This window comes from Schistocerca cancellata, chromosome 3 (assembly GCF_023864275.1).
Source record: "Schistocerca cancellata isolate TAMUIC-IGC-003103 chromosome 3, iqSchCanc2.1, whole genome shotgun sequence".
Classification (NCBI taxonomy): domain Eukaryota; kingdom Metazoa; phylum Arthropoda; class Insecta; order Orthoptera; family Acrididae; genus Schistocerca; species Schistocerca cancellata.
In genome coordinates this window covers 939,447,630-939,460,138 of record NC_064628.1, presented here as the reverse complement: position 1 = coordinate 939,460,138, position 12,509 = coordinate 939,447,630, and the positions used below count along the sequence as shown (strand labels likewise).

General features: G+C 35.5%; 2 protein-coding genes across 2 annotated transcripts in view; one reads left to right on the top strand and one right to left on the bottom strand.

Moving 5' to 3' along the window:
• The window catches only part of LOC126176008 (pre-mRNA-splicing factor ATP-dependent RNA helicase PRP16), a 201,049-nt gene that overhangs the window by 87,745 nt on the left and 100,795 nt on the right, over positions 1-12,509 (bottom strand). The gene's annotated exons all lie outside the window — the stretch shown is intronic.
• On the top strand, positions 6,437-10,800 carry LOC126176009 (uncharacterized). The gene is made up of 6 exons (XM_049923128.1): positions 6,437-6,557; positions 7,070-7,161; positions 7,913-8,071; positions 8,151-8,341; positions 8,423-8,512; positions 10,582-10,800. Exons 1-6 carry the CDS (start codon positions 6,544-6,546, stop codon positions 10,663-10,665), a joined length of 630 nt encoding a protein of 209 aa, XP_049779085.1. The 5' UTR covers positions 6,437-6,543; the 3' UTR covers positions 10,666-10,800.

Genomic DNA, 12,509 nt, shown 5'->3' with positions numbered 1-12,509 from the left:
AAAAAAAAAAAAAGTAATCTCGCAATTAATAGCGGATGGGATTATTTGTAATCGAGAGAACTCTTCAGAAAACCTGAACTCTTTATTGCCTATTAGTTAATAACTTGCTATTTTGTGTGACATAAAATTAAATATAGGATATATAAAACCAATACTGACAAGAGATAAGCAAGAAATTACACATTTCTTCAAACCTCAACTCCTAGCATTTTTTTCTCTAATCTTGCTACAGCTTTAGATGGCGTGCCTTCCTTTCTGCTAAAGAATCTATTACCTCATCAAAGTTCGTCAAACGATTTGCTACATGAAAAATCGAAATGTCGTTATCTAATATTCAAAAAGCTGTTAATACAAATAATACCCAAGACTGGTGTGGTTTCTCGATCCGATTACGTCTATTTTGTCACTGTCTGTTAGATAAAACAAAATAGGCCTTTCTAATATGGCAGCAATTTTGTAACACACACCAAATAAACGAGACTGTTTTGGCACAAATGGCCATTTTTATAACACAACAGAATATAATTCACGAAGTACCAGTATCAAATGCCTATTAGGCCTACTACAAGCAAAAAGCTTTATGTTAGGAAATAGTTTCACATTTCATTCACACGTACCTGTGTCTCAGGCACGAGATCGAAAAGAAGTACTACAAAATTTTTATATAAATTTGGAAGCGTCTTATTCTTCCATAATTTGTGTCATGTCCCCGTTTCTTCTCCTTCCCCGTTCTGACAAACAATCTTGTCATCACCAATTCTGTATCTATTCCTGCCATTGTCAAAATTTGTTCACCGATCAACTTCCCCAACCCTGCCAGAATCACAGGTTTAGTTATCCCGCGATAATTTTGCGGTTAGGTGTTATTACGTGTTCGTACAACACATGTTCCTCATTACTTCCAAAACAGAACTTGAGCAGCTGCTAGCCGGAGACTACTGGTCCTTACTAGTGTAGCGATCTGGCCAAAAATTTTCTGTCAAAATTTCCTTTTCTTGGATACACCGAGAAGATAATACGTAATCTTTTTTACCTGTTATTCCTCTTAGTCGTTTATTTCCATTCTGGTAGTCTGAATCTATGGATTTCGCTAGTAATTATAAAAACAATGCTGATCATTCGCAAACCCAATCAACCACATAATCAGACAGCGATTGGCATTCATCCGATCGGCTTTACTCCCTCAGTTCGTATAGCACCGTCCCCTTTTGTCTGCGGAAAGTTTATTTCTAGATGCGACGAGGATTCTCCTTCAGAGACATCACGTACACTATGCGTGCATTCAAAAGTCAACTTATGATTCATTCAGAAATCAACTTGAAATGAGTTAAAAATCATGTGAATAATCGATAGATAAACGTGCGCTGGATGCTAGGCGCTTTGTGAAACAAGTTTTTTTCCCCTCAAGAATATGAATTTGGCGCCCCCTTTTCCCGGTAGCATCTAGCTGGTTGCTGCGACTGCTTGCACAGCCAACAGCCACATTCCTGTAGCAAGAAGCGGGAGAATCTACTACTCAAACGTGACTCAACTGCGCATGCGCATGAGCCCACGCGTAGCTGCAAAAACAAATCGAATGTAAACAGTTGCGACTTCACGCTCATTGGAGACAATTTGTTGTTATGGAGCACTGCATAGTCTTCCTAAAGCCTTTGACACATTTTCAATTGGCAGACGCTTGCATGAGCACTGTGTGTCGTCGTTGTACATAGCGCATTTCCTTTACAATTTAAGTTATTTTCGTTTTTTTCTCTCGTTTATGTTTTATTGTTGAAGTATTATTCTGCAGTAGCGGGATACAGTAATATCCTTTGTTAGAGTATCGGTTCTTACCAGTCAAAATTACAAAAATTTAACTGAAAACTACAACAATGAAAAATTCCCGGAATTCTAAAACTATCCCGAGTTTTTTCCGGTTTTCTCCCGGATGAAAAAATTCCCGGGTTTTTCCCGGATCGTATACACCCTGAACACCCTCAAAGAGTTGCTAGCAAGGATAAAGTAACAGTGATGACTAGAGTGGCATGTGTTCTTTATCACTGCAATCGCTGTATTTCTAGAGTGGAAATGGCCTATACCCTGTGGACATTCAAAGAGAAAATTGAAATGATGGAGGATTTAGTTATGACAATGGGTGCTAGCTTGAGATTTTATAATGAAATAGTCTGTGCAAAGGAAAGAACTGCTTGCAAATACTGTCCCCAAAAAGTTTTGGCAGTCATAATGCCATAGCTTGTGAATGAAGATATGAATAAAATGCATCACAAACATTTCTTGACACAGAAAGATTGTCTATTAGTTCTATTACAACATGGCCCTTTCTTAGTGCTCCCACCACAGCAATCTGTTTAGAGAACTAAAAGTTTTAATTATGAATGTTTAAAAACTATTGCTTCTTTTCTTGCAGCACAGGAACGGTGGGGAAAAAAAATCTCTCAAGTTATGGAGGTTACACAGGAGGCGAAAGATACTATGTTCTTACATCTGGGTAAATTCCTGGGTGAGAGTGTTGGTGAGTTTCATGTTCCACAGATCATTCTGCACGATAAATTGTAATGATGTGGAACGAGTCATTTCACATTGAAACAGCAAATTAATTTGTAAATATGGCTACATGTTGAATATTTATGAGATTTTATTTTTTAAATATACAGATATGAGTTAGTAGTTCCAGAACACCACCTTTTACACATTACAATAGAATACACATTACAATGGAACAGAAGGAGTTGACAAGGAGAAGCTTCTCCAGTTCGTGTTCAAATTTTACTTTGCTGTCTGTCAGACATGTTATATCATTGCATGCACGATCAAAAATTTTTAGTTCTAGCTTTGTGCACTGCTTTTTGTGCTAAAGACAACTTTAATGAGGAGAAATGAATGTCACTTTTCCTTCTGGTATTGTAATTATGTATCATTCTTCCTTTTGAACTCTAGTGGATCATTGTCAACAAACTTCATGAGGGAATAGATATATGCTGAAGTAGTAGTCGGAATGCTCTACTTCTTAGACAGATATCTACAAGACAATCACAGGTGAGCACCATATATTATTCTTACAGTGTGTTTTTGAGCAAGTGATTGAACTATGTTGCTTTAGGAGTTCCAAAATCTGCTGCTTTCAGTTTAAATTCCCATCAATATGGACACCTAAAAATTTTGAAGTTTCCACCCCTTTTATTAATTCTTCACCATGTCTTAACTTATAACTGGTGTAGTGCCCCTAAATGTGCGGAGCTGAATATGCAGTGTCTTTTTGAAACAGAGGGCGAGACCATTCGCAGAAACCAGTCAACTGTAGTTTTAAGAACAATGATACCATTTCTTCTGTTGCTGTATGTATCCCTGAACTAATTGCAATACTAGTGTCATCTGCAAAAAGAACTAATTTTGCTTGTTGCATATTAGACAGATGATCTAAGTACTGGAACAGACTTGTTTTTACAATTAGCTTCTGTCGTTAACAATATGTTGCCTGTACAAATAAAACTGAAGTAACAAAAGCAATGTGTTTAAGATGTGTTTCTTCACAAAATTCTGAAAGAAACTAACACCAATGAAACTCTTCGTAAGGAAATCTTGTTCTTAAGGACATGAGATTTCTGATATAAGTAAAATGACAAATAAAATCTCATTCTAACAAGTTGCACCTGCTATGAAACCTATTTCTGTGACCACAGCAATAAAATTTACCTTGAAAAATACTTGCATCATTAAAAATATCTGATGTCATGTAAGTAAACTGCTGGCCATTAAAACTGCAACATCATGAAGGAAGGCAAAAAACAAAATTTTGAAAATTATATGTATGCAACGTAGTAGGAAAGTAACATGAGTAAATTGGGTGGGAAGGAGGGGGGGGGGGGGGTTACAGGGTGTGTGAAATTTAGCACAATACACACACACACACACACACACACACAAAACGCTGTAAACTGGCTGGGCACTCATTTGGACTGAGCTGGGATTACAGATAAGGGTGTGTAATTTCACACTGATCCACCTTCATGACAGAGTCCACAAATCGTAATAGCTGGTGAGTGACGATGTGTGAGTCTCTCAGCAACCCAAGAACAGATGTTTCAGATGGGTGTGTGATGTGGAGAATGTGCCGGCCAGGCCAACAGTTGAACACCCTGTGCACCAAGACAGGCAAAGACGGCACAGGCACTGTGCAGTCTAGTGTTGTGTTAGACCCTTATGCATTAGTTCCCCTCAGAGATTTCACACATGGTTATGTCACTCGAGAGGTTGTATGCAGAACGAGGACTTATGTGTAAGGACTGTGTGGTCCCATTCCTGAGTACAGTGTTGTTGTCGGGTGCAATACTTTCGGCTCATTTCTCTCTGCTGCCATACCACAACAATGATCACCGCACTGACAGATTGTGGTGCTCCAGACACTGCTGCATTGTCTGTGTGGATACTTGTCTTGCTGCAAATGAGTCCAGTTCCTGACTCCAGGTAGATGATGTGGCTTTATACCCCGCACTGTCTGGCAAACAATATGACTGTCCTATACGACACTAGCTAGTGGTGACACTGAGATTCTGTCCGGCACTGAGTCTGGCCCTGCAGTACCCATCAACTCCATGACAGTAGTGGAATCCCAACCGACACAGGCAGGAATATTGCAGAATGATAAACTGCAGTTTGACATCTGAATCCCATGTACAAACTCGTATCTAGCATAACTTGTAAGCTACAACTAGTGAATCTGTAAATGACTGTATTAACATGTTATGTCAGTATGAATAATAATTTGACCAACATAAATGTTCAACGTCAATACTTCTCAAGAGCCGAAAAAGAAATAGTCATACAAAGGTTCAACCAAAGCAAAACAAAGTCCAATCACAAACTACCAGAGGGAAATTTCATAAAACAAAAGATGGGGAAAAATTTAGTGTAATGGAAAATGTCACTTGCTATGATACTGAAAATGTGAAATGAAAAATATCTGTCCCACACAAATTACGGGGCAGTCGCATGACATCCTAGGTCAAAATTATTTAAATATACTTTTTTTCCCTCCTTATTTGGCAACTTTCCTGAACTAGTGAAACCTTGGGAAGGACTTGTAGTCACGTTCCCCCAACCCTCTTTGTATTCTCTTTATCTCAATGAGATTTTTGCTCCCTCATTTACACCTTCCAACATAAATTTGATGGCATTGCATACAATAACAAATGCCAAGTCATAAAGATCTTTCCCAGCAACTAAGGTGTGGTAAGACTTTGGTGCCATACTATGTACCAAAGAATTAGCAATGAGAACTCTTTAAATACACAGGTTGACAAGCAACAATCAACTGAGAAGGCCACGTCTTGGGAACAAAGAAATGGAATCGCTCAGCACAACAACGCATTCCTGCACAAAGCTAAGGTGTTTGGTACGAACTCTAACTTCACCTACATGACGTTAACCCGTATGCTGCACACCACATGTACCTGAAGATGAGATGTTAAATATTAAAATGAACTGGACAGTATTAATAAACTAATATGTAATTGTTTATGGAAATTATTATTTGGAAATAATGAGATAGTCTATGTTGGATGGAAACAGGTACCTATTTATAATCTGACCAAACAAGATAAGCCTTTTAAGATCAAGCAAAAACAAAGAAATCAAGTACCTTCCTATAAAAGATCTGAATTTTCTAACAGCCTGAGATTTTACATCTTTTTTAATCTGTTTCATGGTACTTGCTCTGGGTTTTGTTTTCTTACCAGATTCTAAGCAAGTACTTTAAAAAAACTTCATATTTGACTTTCATATTTTGGAAATAGAAAAAAAGTCTTTTCTAGTATACATAGTACACATGATATGTGATCTGTAACTGTTGGAACTTAGAAAGGTTACCCTTAGCTAAAAACAGTGATTAAGAGGTATGCACTAAATGACTTGCATACAAGTTAATACTGCAAGTTCTTGGCTGTGCTGTACAAGCAACAACTGCATCACTTATGTAGAACGAAAATGTGAGATATGAACAATGATTGATGCAACTGAATTAATTAACTGTCTGAATTTTAATGGGACAAAGAGACAAAAATGCATGTTACTTAGTAATCCAAAATACAATATAGAATATAATAAAAATATACATCTAAAAAGATTTTTCAAATTGTCATTGAAATTATACAAATTAATGTTCAGTTTCTAGTTTTTAAATAATTTAAGAAAAGAACATATATACAGTTCTTATAATATGAGTTTAAATGCAAGACCGCTATCACAAGACTAAGGTGATTATCCTGAAACACACAGAAGATATGACATACTTAAATTCCGCTTAGAAGGTACAGATTATAAAGTTAAGATAGCATCCTGTTATCTGATGCATGGCGGTTTATGATATCTCAGTTTTACTATCTGCTTAAATACACACCTTCATTGATAGAGCAGGTTTTGAGATGTGCGGCTGCATTAAGACAACTTGTCTTTAGCTTCAGTTTAATTGAAAACTTGTGTCTTGTGTTCATCCAGTAGCAATAAATTTATCGTTACAGACACTACAGTTTATCAGTGGAACTAACCATGGACATATATATGTAAGTTACAACACTGTCAGAATGTTCTGAACTGGCTACATTTTTTTCTTGACTTCTGTGTAAAGTACTATGTAAGATGTATCACCCCAAGAAAAACCAAGTAAACATTGGAAAAATTAATTGGATTAAATATAACAATTTTAACATTCTACAAATTCACAATGTAGGAAAGTGTTTCCAAAATAGTGTCTAAGGAATCATATTGCACTTTTTCAAAAAGTTGTTTTTAATGGCAGCATTAAATGAGGATACATAGAACTCTGTTAAATAATGTAATTTACAGCATGTACAAGAAATATTCAGAAAATAGAATGCTAAGAGATATGTAGTTCTCATTCAGCTAGCAGCTTCGAAGGTAACAGATGTAGTGTTATGTTTGCCCTCTCTGTTAGTGTGTCTGAGTTAAGTGATGTTAACTAGGTTGAGTGGCAGAGAGAACTGCGATGCATGACGGCTACCAGTTGTTTTCAGGACTGTTTGTGTACAGTACCTTATACATTTTTCTCTTGCAGGTTTGCCTTCACAGCGCTGCCTCAGTCAAAAAAAGGAAGAACACAAAGTAATATGGGAGGGAAAGGAAAACAAAAGACCACAAAAATGAATGGTGAGCTATTTTCATAAATACATAGCAACATTATTATAATCTATTACAATAGGGGTGCTCTGTGTACAGGTGGAGGCTGTTTTTTGTGAACTGTTTCTGGTAACTGTACATCACTGACAAATGTATGATAAAAAGGCTTCAGTTGCTCGATGCTTAATTAAAGAAAATACATTACAGCATCAAATAAAAAATGCACTGCTCTTGTTACACGATTGTTGTTAAAGACACTAACATGACTATCAATACAATAAGCACACTCAGGAGGAGGAAAATGTGGCAAATGTATAACATTCTGTGTTTTGTAAAGTGGCAAATTATTACTGGAATGCTCGAAAACTATTTGTAGTTAGTAAAGAGTATATGGCTACAAAGTATGCAACCTATTCTTGTCAGTTAATTCCATGGATCATTAGCATGATAAATCACAATGATGCAATGAGAACAGACATCTGGGACAATTAAAATCCTTATAAATGAAGCAGCAAATTGTGTTTGCATACTTTAGAGCTTAAAATAATGTTTACTATGGCAAGACACATGTTCTTTTTCACATTAATTAAGTCGCAGTTTTCTTTGCTTTTAGATATAACGCAATATTGAGGTAATCTTGTGTTGTGTGGGTAAGAGATAAGATATACCACTTCCCTGATAACAGAGGCTTGTCAGCCGGTCCGAACCAATAGCCTGTCTTTTGTGATAGGTGTGTTAGAAGTCACAGTCCACTCTGAAATTTGATACATGACTTGTGCAGGTACCGGGAAAGTGTCAACCATGAAGTTCACAGTGAGGACTACATCTAAATGGCTATCAGGTGATGAAAAAAGGGTCTTCTGCAATGTTATGGAAAGTGGTGACATTATAGAAGTGCAAAATGACACCTTACATATATGGGGTATTGGCATAAAAACAAGTAAGTGATATACATAATTTGGTTTTTGCACTTTTAGTATTATATTTAAGTGCTATCTTATAAAATTTTCATTTGACAGAGACCAAAGATGGAAACAAAATAGAAGTTGCATATTATAAGCCATCAAATGAACCAAATGTAATGGGTAAAATAGTACGAGAACCACTGGAAAACTTTTGGACTGAAGGTTCACAGATCAGAATAAACAACAGCAGTGACAAAACACATCAGCATCATAGTGAGGAAGAAGTTGTCCAACGAGTGGAACATGTAATATAAAACTGTTACAAAAAAATTGCTACAAATGATAGCAGGTTAAGAATAAATTTCTAATTTTATTTATTTTTACAGGCACTTCAACACAAAAGCAGAAAGTGGCATAATTCTGAACACTTTGCATTCTGGTGTCGACATGGAGAAAAACTGACAGACAAACGACAGGTATGAAATTTTATTTTAATTAAGTTCATTATTTGTGAGATGGAAAGCAAAAAGGACCTCCTGTCAAAAATTTTGGGTTTTGAGCGTAATTTTTATGTTCAAGATTAAATTCGGAACATAACAAACTCCCCCCCCCACCCCCACCCCCCAGTCCCATATAGTGGTCAAAGGATTTGATTTTTCACTTCTAAAATACTTGCGTCGGTAGCTGTTCAAGATCGTCCACAAAGAGCTTTCTTCTATGCTGAGAGTTGGTTCATACAGTCAGATACAGAAAGATGTACAATTTAATGTCAAATCCGGATCACAATACAACTTGATGTTTTTCACAGATAGAAAGTATTTTCAGAGGGGAATGTCACAGTACTATCAGCAAAAACTGTAGGACCAAACACATTCTGTATCCCAAAAACTTGTATCTGCAGCCTACTATCACTTAACTCTGAAACCACCAACAAATATATTTCAAAACAAAGGGAGTATTCAAATATTTTGTGATTAAGCAGTGTTTCTTGAACAATAAATGTGTACAGCGTCACCCTTAGTTCAAGTCTTTCTTCTTCAGTTTAATAATGACTTGTTAAATGAGGTAGTGCTTTACACACAAGAAACTCTGTATGTAACTTCACATCCGATTCCCCATTCCATTCTTCAACACTCTACAAGATAACATAAGTTCCTCATACTCCATAAATACATATTTTTTAAAAATTAACATTAAACAGTGTAACAATGTTTTTAGAAGAATTTGCTATTCTTGACGAGTACTATCCTTTTTGAAAAATGAGTTCTTTTCTATTTTTAGGTATTACATCAAAGCTCAATGGGCTAAAGCATTGATGAGTTCAAAGTGTTGCAATGTTAATTAAAAATCTAGGCTGAGCAATGTAAAAGAATATGTAACTCAATGTTTAGCTTATATTTATAATTTCCGTGTGCATGAACCACATATCTTCCACTTTAGGGATTATTTATAACAGCTTCTGTACTTTTATGCAAGGTTTATGATGTAATAAGATACATTGCTTATAAAATTATGTATCATCAATAACTCTCTGTGCTGCTCCCACAAAGGAGTAACATCACTTTTGCAACATTATATTTATTTGAATTTTATTTTAATTTTAATGCTGCTACTGTCTATGAACTGCTTCCTTGTTATTCTTTATTTTTTTTTTTAATTATCAAGTCCCACAAAATTTTGGAAAACTCACCGGCAAAGTTAATACTGAAGCACTATGAGTGACATTTCATTAGATGTTATGCTTTTAGCATACTGTGTTGATCTACGTAAATGATATCAAAATGGGAAAGGTAACTATTGATGGCTGAACAAAGTTGCTCAGTAATAGTCAGTGTTTGGCATCAAGTCAAATGTCTGCATTGCATCATTTTTCGCTCTCTTCTTGACAGCTTGACATACATGTAAGAAGTCACAAAAAAGGGCAGATAGAACCTATTCCTCATTATTGCTAGTTAATACAAACTCGAAATTTCTTTCAAATATTGAAACACTATTCTCAGTTCAGGTACATGTCAGATTTATTTTCAATTTTGAGCTTATAAATACTAGGTATTATCTCTGCTGAAACAGCGATGACTGACGATAAAAGAAACATACTAATAAAACAGAAAGAAACCTCTCTGGAATAAAAAGAGAAAAACAAGAAAAAGAAAACAAAACTGCTGTTCTAGGACATATGTGTGAAAAATTAAGAAACATGAGATGTTATGAAACAAAAGAGATGTGCAAGTTTGCTTTTTGGAATAATATTTGTACATGGAATAATGGAATCCACTGAAATGATGCTGCCTAGTTAGAGTAAGTCCATCAAGAAATGTGCATGCAGTTCTTGCTCCTCCCGACTCATCATTAATTTTACATAATCTATATACAAGCAAGACAATTATTCTGCTTACAATGCACATAATATGACACACTAAGGCCTCAAAATGATTTGAACTAAATGAATTCCTACACAGTGCACAAACATATTAATTAATAAAAACTGCTTCCATGTAAGTGTGGTTTTATAGCAAATTTTTAACATAAAATTATTTATTTGCAGATGTCTGATGTCGCAAAGTGGGGGAGTTTGTCTGCATCGGCTGGTGTGTGGATGTTTATGAGAAAGAGACACAACACACAATGAATCATGTGTAACAATATTTTTTTCATCTCTCATCTTATTTAATGTCATTTGTACATATCTGTATATCACCTGTATATAGTTTCTATCCAATTCAACTTTGTCTTAGGTGTATTTATTTTTTATTTTTTTTTACTACTGCAGATGAATCAATAAATTGTACATATGAACAGATTAATTGTTTTCATTTTACAAATTTCTATAACAAACACAATGTAGCTGGAGATAATTTAAACATGAAGAAATTTGTTGATTTGCCATATTTCCATTCACTAACAAGCAAAGGAATCCTTTGTAATGAAAATAGTATCTTTAGAACATCTATTAAAAATTCAGTATTTTGACAACTATTTGAAACTATATATACATAATGTCCTTTGCTAACTAACTAGCTTGCAATTATCAATATTTCTCTTTTATCAAAAAAGATGCATAACATGAATGTAATATAAAAAGACCAGTGCATAAAGATTTCAAGGTCTTAACATTAGTACAGAAGGTAGTTAGATTCATGGCTACATTTGTATTTAATGCACTTCCGCAGTGTATTAAATGTCTTTTTAGTAATATAGTGGAATTTAAGTGTGAGGTAAGACTTTCAGTTGGGCAGTTTGTTTTAATACAATGAAGAGTATCTTCACATGGACTCTTCAAATGAATGTATTACATTATAGCATAATTCATATTAATATTATAATAAAGCTCGTGACGCACGATAGTGATCTCCTTAACAGAGCACGCTGGCCACTTTGTCACACTGCAGATATCGTAGAACTGATACCAGTCAGTCATGTGACTCTCCACTGGTGACGCAAGTCATCGCAGTGAAATGCCAGCTGATTGTATGGAATTTAGTACAGTAAGATGTTCCTTCAACAAGCAAATTTCTAAACATACCCGTGTTCCGCATACCAGAATATGGTGCACATCATGTACAGACGACCTCAATCCCTATCATTTACAGCAGATGCAACATCTTCGAGAAGGAGCTGAAGAAAGATGATTGGAATGTTTTCGATCCTAATTGCAAATCCAATTGTTACGGAATCAATGACACTCATAACTCACATTGGTGGTCTGACGAAATCACACATGCTTTTGTGGAGACATGTTTTCAAAAACACTTCCCTGTAAATATGAGATGCGGTATGTGCACATTCTAGTCATTAGGTGACCCATCGTCTAAACAACACCCTCGGGAGATGGATTGGCATAAACTGTCACACTTCTTGACCACCTACGTCCCTGGTCCTACCTCTTCAAATTTTTGCCTGTGGGGATGGTAGAAAAATGAAGTGTACAAAGAAAAAGTAAATACAAAGAGATGAGTTCGTTGTTCACATTATGAACTTTGCTGTCCTCGCAAAAGAAAGTGAAGATGACCTCACAAGAGTTACATATAGTGCTGCAAAGAGAATTCAAATGTGTAGTCAAATCATAGTTGGAATTAACGAAAATCAATTTTGGACTTCATCATTTGTCTGTGTCTAACACATTCCGTGACTATTTGCTTAGGTTACAATGTAACAGCTGTAGCTCTGTAACAAATAAAAATGGCACAAATGTTATACAGAATGTTTTATTCAAATTAGTCAGTACTACCACCTCCTAAAATATTCACTATTCTTCCTGAAACACACTGTAGTACAGAAACACTGTTTTCAATTTTAGTGGTTTGGAAGGACTAGAATAATTCCTAATTAAGTATTTACACTGGGAAAGGTTTCTGTCCTGTGTACAGAAACTTTAGTTTATATGATATGAAACACTACAAAAGGAAAAACAGCTAACAAAGCTGTTTATGACTTACATGAGGCTGCTCTGCCCTCTTTGATTTTCTTCATAAT